The 15,869-nt window shown below is 42.7% G+C and overlaps 1 protein-coding gene across 1 annotated transcript in view; it reads left to right on the top strand.

The window, feature by feature from the left end:
• Positions 1 to 1,749: 1,749 nt before the first annotated feature.
• The window catches only part of SYCP2L (synaptonemal complex protein 2 like), a 111,249-nt gene continuing 97,129 nt past the window's right edge, over positions 1,750 to 15,869 (top strand). Inside the window, exons 1-7 of the mRNA XM_072731938.1 lie at positions 1,750 to 2,142; positions 3,872 to 4,015; positions 5,802 to 5,870; positions 7,476 to 7,613; positions 8,015 to 8,134; positions 11,325 to 11,429; positions 11,800 to 11,824. Coding sequence (XP_072588039.1) covers positions 1,750 to 2,142; positions 3,872 to 4,015; positions 5,802 to 5,870; positions 7,476 to 7,613; positions 8,015 to 8,134; positions 11,325 to 11,429; positions 11,800 to 11,824 — 994 coding nt within the window. The remainder of the gene's footprint in view (positions 2,143 to 3,871; positions 4,016 to 5,801; positions 5,871 to 7,475; positions 7,614 to 8,014; positions 8,135 to 11,324; positions 11,430 to 11,799; positions 11,825 to 15,869) is intronic.

The following is a 15,869-nucleotide window of genomic DNA, read 5'->3' as shown; positions in this document are numbered from 1 at the left end:
ACCCCGGCAGGTGCAGGTGCGCGGGGCTGTGTGCCCTCTTTAAAAACGAACTGAGTAGAGCCGGAGACAGACACGCAGGGAGGCCGAGAGAGAGAATTTATTTAGGAAGCCAGGTGTGGCGGGCGAGGGTCCCGGGCCGGGGTCTCCGCCGCGGGGGCCGCAGCCTGGGCGCCCAGGGCGCGCGGGTTTATAAAGACGCGCCTCCCCCTGCCCCGCCTTTCCTCGCTCGCAGCGGCTCCCCCGCCCGGACGGAACTGGGGGCCCAGGGGGGGGACCCGAGAGGCCACGGTGGGGGTGGGGAGTTGAAGTGTCTCGGGGGATCCCTGGGGGGCCCAGCGGTTGAGCGCCTGCCTTCGGCCCAGGGCGCGATCCTGGAGACCCAGGGTCGAGGCCCGCGTCGGGCTCCCTGCGTGGAACCTGCTTCTCCCTCTGCCTGTGTCTCTGCCTCTCTCTCTCTCTCTGTGTCTCTCATTAATAAATAAATAAATAAATCTTTTTTAAAAAGTCCAATTTAAGTTGGGATCTTTTTTTTTTTCTTCTTCTTCCTCCACTACTGTCGCCTCGCCTCTGGAGTTTCGGATTGCGTTTTATTTTTTTATTTTATTTTTTAAAGTCAGAATCATCTGGAATCTGACAACATTCTTTTTTTTTTTTTTTTAAGATTTTATATATTTATGAGAGAGACACAGAGAAAAGCAGAGACACAGGCGGAGGGAGAAGCAGGCCCCATGCAGGGAGCCCGACGTGGGACTCGATCCTGGGTCTCCAGGATGGAAGGCAGGCGCTGAACCGCCGAGCGACCCAGGGATCCCCTCGGATTGCGTTTAGATGGAAGGTGTTGAGACCGGCTTTGCAGCCGAGGGCCCTGAGAGCGATCGTCCTTCCCGGGCGCGCTCTGTAGGACCCCGGCCGGCGCGCCCCGGGTCTGGGTGCGTGCGCCCCCCGCAGCTGGCCTTGGGCTTCCGCGCTCGGCTCCGTCGTCGCGGTCGTGAGTGTGCGGAAGCCTGTGCTGCTTGTCTGGGGGCGGGGAGTGTCGTCCGAAGGAATGCCAGAGGTCCCCGCGAGCTCGCGGGCCTGGGGGCACCTGTGCTCCGCGGGGGCTGCGCCAGGGACACGGCCCAGTGGGACTAGAGTCCGGGAAAGCGAACCTGGAACAAGGGTGGGGGGATGGAGATTACCTAAGGGTTGCTGGACGGGGAGGGGTGGAGGCGGGCTCGGCGGGGCCTGGGCGCGAGAGCAGGTCGCTGACTGCGCTCTCCCTCCTCCTACCCCCCACCCCCCCTCCTGTCTCGGCTCCCCCTGAGCCTCAGTTTCCTTGTCCGCTTAAACAGGGGACTGGGACTCCGCGTTCTCAGTCGCCATCCGCCGGAGACAACGTTTTAAAGATCGTTTTTTACTGGTATTGTCGCGACCCGCCCCCCCCACCTTTCCTTCTGGGGAAGTTTTCTAGAGCCCGGAGGAGCCCAGTGAGGGGGGCGCGGGATGCTGCGGATTCCCCGGGACCCACACCCGGTCGTCTCCGTCTGCTCATCCGCCTGAGGGTGATCCCCGGGTACCTGGAGGCGTCCAATAAAAGAAATCGTTGGAAATAACCCAAATCGCTCTGTAGCCGCTCTGAGCGGCGGAGGAAGGGCGTTTCCAGATTTTTCTTTCTCTCCGTGCCTTCGTTCTGCAGGGGGGCACGCTTCGGTTGCCAGCCCCGTGCAGACAAGAGGCGCCCCCAAGGCCAATCGCGGTTAGGGGCGGGGGATGCTCGGCCCTGTATCCTCGCAAACCCCGAGGGCGCGCGGGCCAGCAGCACCTCCTGGGACCAGTCCCCTCGTTGGACCAAAGGCTTTGGGGAAAAGCAGAGGCGCCTCAAACGCACATCCTGGGCTAAATAACCACCCACGCTCGCGGTGCCCTGACCTCCGGGTCAAGGGCGCGGTCGGTGGGTCCGTGGCGCTGCGGTTCAGGGCCGCCAGCCGCGCGCAGCGGATGCTCGGGGACCGGGATGCCAGCGTCGGGCAGTGCCACGAATTTTCTTCTTTCTCTCGTTTCGAGCTAAATTCTCCTCCCAACCAGAGGCCAAAAGTCCCCGGAGATGAAAGCGACTTGTTCATCCCTCAGCCTCTCCTCCCCCAAAGTTCACTTTTCAGAAAGGTCTTGTAGGTCAGGGTTTTCCATTAAAGTCACTCTCCCCGTGTCGCCCGGACTGTCGGAGACGAAACCAAAGACCTTCCACTCTGCCCCGCACCCCCCCCCCCCCGCAGGTTCATCATATTAACCGACTGCGAAGATCCGGCCACTCCCCATCCTTCAGTTGTTCTTTATGCTGTTTGTCTTCCAAACGTTAACATCCTTCACGCTTCCCTCTTAAAAAAAAAACACATTTCGTTAATTGTGATAAGTTGAGATAATGTAGATTTTAAAAGGGTCTAACGTGACTTCGAGAATAATTTAAAATCACCTCGGTCGCGGCAGAGAAGTTCATTTCGAGGCTTTACTGTAAAGGTTGTTAGAATCTTCCTTGTCTCTATAATCTTGGAATGTTCCTAGAGGGTCTTTACCCTTCAAACATACAAATACAATTCCTGACGCTAAAGCCAAATCAATGAATCATACACATTTTTTTTTTTCCTAAATGGATTCTGGTGGCCAAAGAAATATCACAGAGTTCCCACCGTACTTAGTTTCAGAAGAAATAAAATATTTATCCCAAGTTGCTCTAAAATTATGTCCCAGTAAACTATGTTCGTAAAAGAAGCTAATTGAGCGGCACCTGGGAGGCTCAGTTCGTTGAATATCTGACTCCATCTCAGCGCAGATCTTGATCTCAGGATTGTGAGTTCAAGCCCCATATTGAGGAGCCTACTTAAAAGAAAGAAAAATAGATTTTAAAAGGTAATCGAAGTGAAAATGGGGAAATAAAAATAAGTAAGTAGTGGTGTTGTCTTACATTTCTCCAGAAGATTTGAATGCACTAGCAACTCTATAGTTTGGAAGGATATGTTTTCCCCCAAAATTCTGTAAATAATTGAGGATAAAATGCTTTTGCCTATTAGGAAAACTGTAACTTTATTATATTGTTTATTATATTCTTATTCTGTAAAATCAAATGCATTTAACCTGTATTTTGATTATTGGTTATGATTCTTTTTTTTTTTTTTTTTCCTGCACTGGTATTTTCATTGATTCAGAACACTTTATATTCACAGCTGGCTCTATCTTGATTGATACTTTGGTCTAATAAAGGCTCATTAATTCAAAAGCAAAGGCTTTGCATTTGCTAGGCTTAGTTGAAAATCTATAAGGTAATGTAAGTATTTTACATCATTTTGGCCAGGAAACAGATTTAATAATCTTGAAGCAAGTATCATTTTGAACAACCAGCCGGTGTGTGCACAGACCTGGGCAGACTAGCAGACATTCTGGTTCTACTGGGTCTCGCTTTGATGTAAACAAGTATTTTCTGTAAATGTCTTGCCATGAAATACCCCATAGCTTGTGATTATAACACAAATTAATTTTTACACAAGGAATATTTGGATCTGAGGGGTCGTTTTGTTTGTTTTTAAGAAAACACTAGTCCAGTTTATTTATGGGTTTTTTTTTTGGGGGGGGTTGTTTTTTTTGTTTTTATTTATTTATTTTTTGCCTCTGTGGTCACCTAAAGCAAGCTACTTAGCGGAAAACCTGGCCATTAGTGCCCACTCTCGGCGGGTTACAGGAAGGTAGGGAAAAAAAAGAAAAAAATAAAATAAAATAAATAAAAGAAGTTAGGTAGAAAACAAGCAATGCATGGAAATACTGACTCCCCCCCGCCCCCAATTTGGTTTGGTTTTTGAGTACACCACGTTATTATTATTTTTAATCTTTTTTGCGAATTCAGAAAGTGTCTCACAATTCCAGGTACCAAACTGCTCGGTCCGGGCCCAGAGCCCGCCGCGCAGCTCTAGCGGGTGCGAGGCAGCCAGCGGCTCCCGCGAGGCGGCGAGGAGGGTGTCGCCGGCGTCCGCGGAGGAGATGCTCCGAGGTGCGCGCGCCCAGGTGGCCCGACCACCTGGGGCCTAATGAGGGCTGCGGGGATGTAGGGACGGGTGCGCGCTGGTGGGCGTAGCGGGCGCCGCCTGCGAAGTGCGGGAGGCTGAGTGCGGCGCCCTGGCCAGGCGCACCCTGGGCTCGGCCTGGGGATGTGGGCGGTGAGTGACCTGGGGTGGGGGTAGGGGTGGGGGTCGGGGTGGGGGGTCCGGGTGTAGCGGTTCCAGGGGGGCTGCGAGAGCGCACGGTCCGCGGGGGTCCCCCCAGACCCCGCACTGGCTACCTTGGGGCGAGCTGGCATGGGGGGGGGGCTGGAGCCCTGAAACCTTCTTCTTTTTTTTTTTTTTAAGTTTTATTATTTATTTTCCTTTTTTTTTTTTAATTGGTGTTCAATTTGCCAACATGTAGATAACACCTGCAACCTTCTTAGATTTGCTTGGCGTCCGTTAAGGAGCGTTCAGGGAGGCAGCCGAGCAGGATAGAAACCTCTGATCCCTCGCTCAGAAAAGAGGAAACTGGAGAATTCGCATTTAGAAGGCAAGGAGATGGGCACTGGGTGATTGCTATATGTTGGCAAATTGAACTCCAATAAAAATAAATAAATAAAATGAGGACGTGAGCAAGAACATTAAAAAAAAAGGCAATGAGATGGTGCGTCTCGATTTGCTGCTGCTGTTTTCCCAGGCCCTCTTGCTGCGTAGACCCCGCAATGACAGGAACCCACCTGGGCCCCAGAACTGTGGTCCTGAGCGCTGGGACTTGGGCTACCTGCACTGTAGGGGAAGGTCCCTTAAAGACAACTCCCCCCCCCCATTTGGAGGTGGAGCCAGTGCCTCCGCTTCTCAACATTCCTTTAACCAAAATCACTATTGGTGAAAAAAATAAGTCTGGATTTGGGTCTTTGAATTCACCTAACTTTTCATATTTGTAGACAATGAGGATAGTACTGTGACATATGCTGGCACTCAAGGATTTTGGTCACGTACATATGGAAGGGACTTGGACTGTGAGCCCAAGGTAGATTAAAAAAAAAAAAACAACATACAGAATAACACCTAGTGCTCACCCCCTCAGTCAAGTGCCCCCCTCAGTGCCTGTCACCCATTGAACACCAATAAGAAAAAAAATTATTATTTAAAAAAAACCTCTTTAGAAGATAATTTGAAGTGTATTTTTTTGTGTATTGTACTTTTAAATAGTTGTTGGGATGAAGTTATTTAATGTAGCAAAATGTGTTGCGAAAACCAAGGTGGCAGACCCAGGGATTATTCTTGAAGAAAGGATGTAACCATCCACTACTTAATGTTTTATAAATTCTCTTTGGTGGTGGTGGTGAATATTTGACCCTGGAAGTTGCAGTAAAAGTCCTAGAGAAGTTCATTTAAAACTCACTGAAGTCAGAAACCTAAAGCATGATCTCCTGACTGGGCTAACTTAAAAACACACTTGCCAAAACTTCCATTTTATAAACTCTCATTCTAAAAATAGGTCATAAAAAAATAAAAATAAAAATGGGTCATTAACCCAAAGCTTCCTATTATTAGTTGTCACTATAGTTTGTCTACTTAGTGTGACTGTTACAACGGTTGCTTTGCTTCTTGTGATAGGTGTACTTGTCACAGGGCTAAAGAAGGTTCTTCCTAGTATGTTGCTTAGACCTATTAATTGTATGAGCAAACAAAACCTTTTTGTTGGGGCTGACATCTGAAACTTCGTTTCTTTTATTTTTAAAACGTGAGCTGCCATTCTTTGAGACATTTTCTTAATCCTTTTGTACACAGGACGAGGAAGGTCCTTTGCAGTCCCTTAAGGAAGAGGATGGGAGTGGAATTGCCTTGGATGCTTTCTATGTAAAGATCAAGCGTATTTTGGGGAGGGGAGGAAGCGGGTATTGTGTGCATGCTCTCTTTCTAGTTCTGTGTTTGCTGCGCTGTCCTCACAATCACTCCTCAGTTGCTCAAACCAGAGGCAAAAAAAAAAAAAAAAATCTTTGCTGCTTCTCCTTCCCTAATCTACTATATCCAGTTTATCACCATGCCTTCAACTATCCTACCAATATTCTTAGACTAAACTATCTTGGGCCAGGTACTATCTCAGGTAGATAGTATTGAACAAAACAGATACAATTCCTGCCCACATGGAGCTTACAGCCTGGCAGAGAGCCAAAGAAACAGAAAGGACGGAGTGGGGAAAAAAAGGTAGAGGGAATCCTGGTGGAGAGTGGCACTTGCCTTAACTTGAGAAAGTCCTGGAAGACCAGCCTGAAAAGGTGATATGGAAGCTGAGATCAGAGGGTGATGACGAGCCAGCCAGGTAGAGAGTGGTGAGAAGAAGCAGTCTAGGCCTAGAACAGTCAGTGCAAAGGCCCTGAGGCAAAGAGGAATTTGATTTTTTTAAAAAACTTATTTTTTATTAATTAATTCATACATATATACATACATAATTATCAGTAGGGAAGTCAGGCAAAAGAAGCTGATTGACCAAGTCATGCAGAGCCCTGCAGAGCCCTGCAGAGCAGAGCGCAGTGTCTGGAATTATTCTGAGTACAAGGAAGCCAGGTAGAAGCCAGAGCTTCTGAGTCTGAGCATCTGAGCCGGAATCTCTGCGGGGTGATCTCCTGCAAGTTCCTAACCTTTCTCAGCCTTGCTGCCCCCCCGCCCCGCCCCCAACAGAGAATCTGTCCTTTTAGGATAAGGATCAGTGGTAAAGGTCTGTGGATCACTCAACACCCTTGGCGCAGTAAGGTTCCCTTGAAAATGCGCTAACTTAAAAATACTCTGTTCACGTGTTTAATTTCAAATGCTATCTTTCCATTTAAGTCACTAAGCCTATGTGGAAATTGGGGCCATATACAGCAAAATGCCTCCTTGTTAAAATAATAGCCTGTAGGAATGAGCTGAATTTTTTTAAATGAAAAAAATAATCCTACCTTTATAGTCCAGATACGTAAGGAAGTGTCTCCTCAAATGTATGTATTTAGAAGTATGTCTTGGCTGATGTTCAGGTGGGAAAAAATTCATTATGACAATTTGCATACTTCGGTCTGTAATTGTTGATTTTCTTCTGTTCTGATCATTTATGTTACTTATGGTATGTTTGCATTTTTTAGCGTTTTTAGAATTTCTAGCATTACTGAGGAGAAAATCTCTTCTCCCACAGATCTCTGTGGGTCAAGTGCAGTTCTAAGTTGGTGGCTCTCACACTTAGCATGTGTGAGAAGCCCCCCCCACCCCAGAACCCCCAGCCCAGGGTTTGATTCCTGCTCCATCCCCTGCTGCTGGTGGTCCAGGAACCACATTCTGCAAACTGTCTTAAGCCAACGAGCTGTCATTGGCTAATTGATGATTTACTGTTCTGAGGGATATTTCCACATTGAATTATTGATAAGAATAGAACTATTACTATGAAATAAATGTCCTTGGGAGAAAATAATTTGCAAACTTTCAACTTGCCAGCTTCAATCACTTATTATTGACGCATGCCATGATAAAGGATTTCAGAAAATAAAGGAATATCTTCAACAGAGAGCAAGCCACATTCCTCAAAAATACAATCATCTTGTATTCTCTCATCTTGATGAATCAATAAATAAGGCAAGTAAAGTTGTGTTGTTTTGTGGGTGGATAAGTGATGTGAAAGTATTTGTAAGGCTTCCCCTCGCCCCAAGTTTTGAGATATTATTGATACATACCACCGTGTAACTTTGAGGGGTACAGTATAGGGATTTGACTTACATGTATTGTGAAATGATCACAGTAAGTTTAATTAACATCCATCATCTCCTATAGATACAAAATAAGAGAAAAAATTCTTTGATGAGGGGCACCTGGCTGAGGCAGAAAAACTAGAAGTCATGAGTTCGAGTCCTGCTTGGGTGTAGCAGTTACTCAAAACTTACAAAACAAAACAAAACCCTTGTGATGTGAACTCTTAGGATCTGCTCCCTTAATAACTTTCATTGTAAGGCTCTAACTTAGTGTGGTCTACTGCCCAGGAACTGGAGAAAAATGAATTTCCGTATGTTTCGCTGTTGCTGAAATGTATTCAGCGATTCTTCATTGATGGTCTCAAAGAAGATGAGCCTTTGCTAATTCAGCAGGGACTGATCCCAAAGATAAGTGTCTTGTTTTCATTTTGTGTGGCTTTGGGTGACGAAACCAGTTACCTATTTTGGTAGCTTCTGTTCCTTTGAAATCAGATTTGAAAAGAAGTTGGTAATGATGCTTTATGGCCAAGATCAGTCAAAAATGAAGTTCAGGGGGTGCCTGGTTGGCTCAGTGGTTGAGCGTCTGCCTTCAGCTCAAGTCGTGATCCCCGGGTCCTGGGATCGAGTCCCTCATCGGGCTCCCCACAGGGAGCCTGCTTCTCCCTCTACCTGTGTCTCTGCCTCTCTCTCTGTGTCTGTCATAAATAAATAAATAAAATCTTAAAAAAAAAAAAATGAAGCTCAGTATAGGTTTCCTGATCCATGTGCTGAGCACTTTGGGAGTGTGCGGAAATGAGTCAGGCCTACCCTCTTCCCCCCTTGACAAGCCAATGCTGTAATCACATGCTTTATTTTAGTGACTTTAACTTGGGACTACAGGAGGAGTAGGGATTCTACTATACTGTATACTACCCACCAAAGGCTCCCTAACTATTTAAATAGTAACAAGGTTGAATCTGGATAAATGATCAACTACTTCCCCTTGCCACGGCCTGCTTTTCCAACTTGGAAAATCTCCATTGAATCTGAAAAGCCAAAGAGCAGAAACATTTTTTGCTTATTCTAATTCATGCCCTTATGACATTTTATCCTGTTTCCTAGGTGTTAACCGAGGGCAATATGCTGAGGGCCTTGAAAATGGCATCTAGAAGCAGAGCAGTGTTTGTAAAATCTCCTGTTACACCCCTCTTTTCACGATGAGATTTTGCAACCCTTAGATACTCGATTTGTTGGTGAGATGAGGGAAGATAGAGGGGCAGGAGGGTGATCTGGCTGGTTCTAAAACCTTTGATTTTTTTTTCACCCCCTGGACTCGAGTACCTGAAGTTTGGTAAAACCAGGTTGACTCAGGGAGATCTGTCTGTACCCTTTTTTTTCTTTTACTGTAAAATGCCTCTAACTATGTGGCACCTCTATGGGGAGACTGCATAAACACCAGGCTTTCCCTAACTCCTCTCCGTGACTTTAAAATCATTTGTAGGGTGGGGGTAGAGCTAAGGATTTTGCTTAGGCAAACTGTATATATTTCATTTTGCTTGTAGCGCCACCTTACTCCCTCATATATTTACTCCTGTAGGTAATAGAAATTAGGGAAGAGGAGGTAAAACGATTTTAAAGGAAATGGAACAGGATGTCCCCGGGGTAACTTAGAACTTTAAACTGATTTATTTTTTTGGTGTGGAGATGAGTTGGGATCTGCCTCAATCTGAATTTTCTATTTAGATTTTAAAATGCCCTTCCAAGATTAAAGAGTCTGATCAGATCTCCATTGGAGTTCTGAAATCAAATAGCATTTTCTGTATTCCATTGGAATTCCTGTTGGTGATAGAAATTTCAGAACCAGAGCTTGAGACATCTTCTTTTTTTTATTTTTATTTTTTTTTATTTATATATATATATATATATATATATATATATATATATATATATATATATATATATTTTTTTTTTTTTTTTTTTTTGAGACATCTTCTAAATCATGTTCTCTTTCATGTAGGTTTTGGTCCAGGAAACTAGGTGGATACTACCAAAGTAGATGGGATACTGGGTTCTAAACTTTTAAAGCTGTTTATTTTTGCAGGTCAACACAAAATATACTGAGAAGTTCTTCTCCCTAGAATAAGAATTTCTTATGGAAAGGAATGTATTTAGTCCTGTACCTTAAGTCCCAGAGGATTAAGCAACTTGTTCTAGATTGTATGCATGATGGATAGTACCTGTTACATCTGTAAATAACTATTATGGCTTCTGGTAATCACACAGCCGTGGGGAGCATGTATGATCGTGGCACATAAATAGGTCCAGAGTGTGACTTCCTAGTCCCAAGGTTTGATCAAATAATGTGGCATTGGCCCCACTTCTCCGTATTTGTGCTCAATATATTTTGGAGTGCTGGGAGGGGGATAGGATTTGGGTGGTAAATAGAATAGTGACCAAAAAAGTACTTAAAAGCATAGAATTCAGAGTATGAATATAGGAAGGGAGGAAGTATTGCCTTAGTGGTGAGTTCTGTTGTATAGAAGATTTTTTTCCCCCCATTACACTATTGGAGAAGAGTTTGCCTCAGAAAGTGAATAATGCAGTCTGGTGCAAATCATTGCCTGATTTGAGATAAAAGAAACATAACTTGGAACTTAGTAGTGGCCCTCCCACCTTGCTGTGCACTAGAATCACCTAGAGAGCTTTAAGTATTAGAATCCCCTGGAAAGCTTTAACGAGCGCTGCGCCTGGGTCCCACCACCCAGAGATTCTGATGTACTAGGCCTGTGGTGGGTGCCAGGCAGCAGGGTGTATCAAAGCTTCCCAGGTTTTCCTAATGCACAGCTCAGGTTGAGGACGGATTGGTTTGTCCGTGGTCTCCAGCTGGTGCTTTGGGTTCTTGGCTCCAAAGTGGATGAAGTTTCCAAGACTCGTTCCCATAAGCTTTTTTTTTTTTTTTTCCCATTACAAACTCTTCTTACTAAACTAACATTCAATTGATAATTTCAACCTATGCACCCAGGATTTTCTTTTTTATAAGGAAAAATGGTCCAAAGGTGGCCTTTGCTTCTCTGATTAAATATTGTAGGAAGGTTTCTATGAGTTTATTTTGAATCCTACCAATCCTAGCAACTTAATACGAACGTGGATATATGTTTCTATAGAAAAACAAATCTCCAATTAGCTGGAAGCTTTTGACCAGAGAAAGGCTTGAGGCATATATACTGTACTAACCAACTTTCAGAGAATTTTCCAAATTCTGCATCTCCTTTGATTCATTTGTTTTCTACAGCCTCCCAGATGACAAGACTTGCTCCTGTGTTGAGGCTCGTTTACTCGTAATCTTTAATCACTAGCCCCTGGATAGGACTGCATCAATCTTGGCCAAATCTCTATCTCTTGCTGGTATCTGAGAACTTATTAGCACCAGACCTGGACCAGTAGGACCTTGATTCTAGAGAGTTCTAGATGGAGGCATTAGAGCCAGGTTTAATTGAGATGGTATAGAAACCAGTCTTTAAAACTATTTTGCTCCAGTATAAGATTTATGAAACTTTACTGAATAGGCAGTAGTGATAGAGTCACAGAAGGTTTCATCAGTGTTTCTTCTCTTGCATACATGGTTTCCTGGTTTGAAAAAACAACACAGTTTCTGACCACGGCAGATCCAGCACCCGACACATCCCTGATTGATGTTACAGAAGACTTCTTTGACACAGCCTTGGTAAGGATGGGGGTGGATGCATCACTAAACAGATACCATTGGGTATTTGCAGGAATCTTCAAGTTATTTATACAAAATCTGTGTTTTCTAAGATGTGGGTTTTACTAAGACTCATTTTTTGTTAAACTATGAAATGGAAACCATATATAAGCAACGCTGTAGAAAAAGGTTATTTTCATATACATGTTATTCACCTTTTTAAGGGTGATAAGCTGATCATAATAGTGATTGAAGGTCAGATAGGATTTCTCAATTTTTTTCAACTAAAGTCAACTCCTGCCTGTTAGAGAAATATCAGCATTAATCAATTAATCCTATTGGTGATAATTAAAAAAAAATAATACAAGCTTTACTTTTTTCTTTTTACTAGATTATTTCCAGGAGTAGTAGTAAAGGTAAGTATATTATTTACCACTAATTGATTACTTACTCTTCATTAGAATATTCTGGTATAAATATTTGTGTAAATGACATATAAAAGTAAAACAGATTTCAGTATTTGGATTTATTGACTATCTCCTATGGCAATGCAGAGTTTTTGTTGTGGGGTATGTCTCAGTTTGCCTGAAGTGCATTTCATTTTAAATATTTTTAATGCAAGTACAGTTGACATACAGTTTCAGGTATGCAGCATAGTAATTTGACAATTATGTATATCACTTAGTGATCTCTTTGATAGATGTAGTCATTCTTTCATCATACAACATTTTTGCAATATTATTGATTATATCCTCCAGTCTGAGAAGGCACTCAAGGACCAAAAAACGAAGCAGGCACTCCATACTGTTTACTCAGTTGTATTCAGGGTAATTTACTGATGAGGGAGGGAAAGGGGGATCAAGCAAATATATGATCCCTGAGCTATGCAGCTCTTCACTGCCAAGTCTGCACCTTAATCCCCAGCTTTTATAGAGTGAGAGACATGGTGGTCAGGTCACAGGGTAGTTAGCTAAAGTGGTGCCATCTGTGTGCCAGAGGATCTGTACTCTGCAGTGGGATCTGCTGTGCCCCACTTTAGGAAGATCAGAACAACACATCATGCGTTCCAGTCAGGGCACACATTATCCTCCCTGGGGCATGGAACACGTACCCCGAGGGAGGTCATTGTGAGGATACGAAAAAGACACAAGGCCAAAGAGGGAGTTGGTGTTGTCAGCACTCCTACACCTGTGACTTGTGACAGGAAATTTGTAATTCTTAATCCTCTATTTTGCCCATCCCTCCACCCACCTCACCTCTGGCAACCACCTTTGTTCTTTAAGAATCTGTTGGTTTTTCTTCATTTGTTTGGTTTTCTGGATTCCACACAGAAGTAAAATCAAATGGCTCTCTCTCTCTCTCTGTGTCTCTCATGAATAAATAAAATCTTTTTTTTTTAAAGTAAAATCAAATGGTATTGTCTTTGGTTAATTTCACTTAGCATAATACTCTTGAGGTCCATCCATGGTGTTGTAAATGGCAAGATCTCATTCTTTTTTTATGTTTGAGTAACATTCGATTAGTATATACCATCTCTTCTTGATCTACTCATCTACTGATGGACACTGGAGTTGCTTCCATGACTTGGCTGTTGTAAATAATGCTGCTATAAACATCGGGGTGTGTACATCTTTTCAAATTAGTGTTTTCATTTCCATTGGGTAAATACCTAGTAGTGAAATTACTAGATCATATGGTATTTTTAATGTTTTGAGGAACCTCCATTCTGTCTTCCACAGTGGCTGCACCAATTAGCATTCCCACCAACAGTCCTCAAGGGTTCCTTTTCCTCCACATCCTCACTAACACTTGTTGTTTCTTGTGTTTCTGGGTTTAGTCATTCTGACAGGCATGAGGGGATGTCTCATTGTGGTTTTGATTTGCATTTCCCTGATGATGAGTGATGTTGAGCACCTTTTTGTGTGTCAGTTGGCATCTGTATGTCCTCTTAAGAGAAATATTCTGTTTATGTCTTCTACCCATTTTTCAATTGGATTATTTCTTTGATGTTGTATAAGTTCTTTACATATTTTGGACACTGACGTTTGCAAATGATATATCCAGTAAAGGGTTAGTTTCCTTCACTGTGCAGAAGCTTTTTATTTTGATGAAGTCCCAGTAGTTTATTTTTGCTTTTGTTTTTCTTGCCTCAGGGGATAGATCTAGAAAAATGTTATGGCTGATGTCAGAGACCTTACTACCTGTGCTCCCTTCTAGGGTTTGTATAGTTTCAGGTCTCACATTTTGGTCTTGCATCCATTTTTAGTTTATTTTTGTGTATGATGAAAGAAAGTCATCCAATTTCATTCTTTTGCATGCAGCTGTCTAGTTTTCCAAGCACCATGTGTTGAAAATACTAGACTAGGATCCCTGGGTGGCTCAGTGGTTTAGCGCCTGCCTTTGGCCCAGGGTGCTATCCTGGAGCCCCGGGATCTTTTCTTTTTTGTTGCTTCATTATTAGCGTATAGAAATGCAGTGGATTTCTGCACATTGATTTTGTATTCTGTGACTTTACTGAATTCATTTATTCTAGTGTTTTGGTGAGGTCTTTAGGTTTCTATATAGAATATTGTCATCTGCAAAGAGTGTGTTTTCATCCTTACCAATTTGGATGCTTATTATTTCTTTATGTTGTCTAATTGCCATGGCCAAGACTTCCAGTACTATGTTAAATAAAAGGTGAGAGTGGGCATCTTGTCTTGTTCCTGACCTTAGGGGAAAGCTCTCAATGGGTTTCCCCCATTGAGTATGACATCAGCTGTGGGTTTTTCATAAAAAGCCTTTATTATGTTAAGGTGTTCCCTCCAAATCTACTTACTTGAGGGTTTTTATCATAAATAGATGTTGTACTTTGTCAGATGCTTTTTCTACATCTGTTAAAATGTTTTTTTGCTGATGTGCTATAACCCTTTGATTTGTGAATTGAATCATGCTTGTATCTCAGGAATAAATCTCACTTGATCAGGATGAGTGATTTTTTTTTAATGTATCATCAGTTTATCTTTGCTAATATTTCTTTGAAGATTTTTGTGTCTGTGTTCATGAGAGAAAATTGGCTTGTTCACGCTTGTGGGTGTATTTGGTATTTTTATCTGGTTTTGGTATCAGGGAAATGTTGGCCTCATGGAATGAACTTGGAAGTTTTCCTTCCTCTTCTATTTTTTGGAATAGTTTGGGAAGGATGGGTATAAACTCTTTTTTTTTTCTTCCCCTTTTAATTGTGAGTCATTGGCAGGGGGTGGGGAGGAGAGACAGAGGGAGAGAGAGAATCTTAAGCAGGCTCCATGCCCAGTGCAGAGCACATCGACCTGACGACCTTAAGATCATGACTTGAGCTGAAATCAAGAGTCAGCTGTTTAACCAACTGAGCCACTCAGGCACCCCAGTATTAGCTCTTCTTTAAATGTTTGGTAGATTCTCCCATGAAGCCATCTGGTCCTGGACTTTTGTTTGGCAATTTTTTGATCACTGATTCAATTTCATTGCTAGTAAGCAGTCTGTTCAAATTTTCTATTTTTTCCTGATTCAGTTTTGAAAGATTGTTTCCAGGAATCTATCCATTTCTTCTAGGTTGTTCGGTTTGTTGGTATATATTTTTTTATAATCTCTTACAATTGTTTGTATTTCTGTGGTATGAGTTATTTCTCTCTCATTGTGATTTTATTTGGGTGCACGTGAGTTTTTGTTATTGTTTGTGAGTCCAGCTAGAGGTTTATCAATTTTGTTGATCTTTTCAAAGAATCATAGTTCTTTGATCTGCTCTATTTTTAAGTTTCTTTTTTATTTCTGCTCTAATCTTTATTATTTCTTTCCTTCTGCTGGTTTTCAGTTTGTTTGGGATTTCTTTTTAGCTCCTTTAGGTATAAAGTTATGTTTATTTGAGATTTTTCTTCTTGGTATAGGACTGTATTGCTATAAACTTTCTTCTTAGAACAGTTTTGCTGCATCCGAAAGATTTTGGACCATTATGTTTTAATTTTCATTTGTCTTTATTTCTTCCTGGGTTTATTGGTTGATCCATTAATTGTTCAGTAGCATGTTATTTAACTTCCATGTACTTGTGCTCTTTTTCAGATTTTTTTTTTCTTGTGGCCAATTTCTTGTTTTCTGACCTTGTGGTTAGAAAAAGTGCATGGTAGGACTTCAGTCTCTTTGAATTTGTTGAGAGTGGTTTGCTTTTGTGAACTTATATGTGATTTATTCTGGAGAATGTTCTGTGTGCATTTGAGAGTGTATTCCACTGTTTTGGGATAGAATGTTCTGAATGTATTTAAGTCTGTTTGGTCCAGTGTGTCATTCAAAGCCACTATTTCCTTATTGATTTTCTGTTTTGATGATCTATCCATTGATGTAAGTGGAATGTTAAGTCCCTTGCTATTATATTACTATCCATTACTTCCCCTATGTTTGTTAACTGATTTATGTATTTGGGTGCTCCTGTGTTGGTTGGATAAATATTTA

The sequence above is a fragment of the Vulpes vulpes genome, chromosome 12 (assembly GCF_048418805.1).
Source record: "Vulpes vulpes isolate BD-2025 chromosome 12, VulVul3, whole genome shotgun sequence".
In the NCBI taxonomy this organism is placed as follows: Eukaryota; Metazoa; Chordata; class Mammalia; order Carnivora; family Canidae; genus Vulpes; species Vulpes vulpes.
The sequence above is the reverse complement of the archived record's forward strand: the minus strand, read 5'-3'. Positions and strand labels throughout refer to the sequence as shown.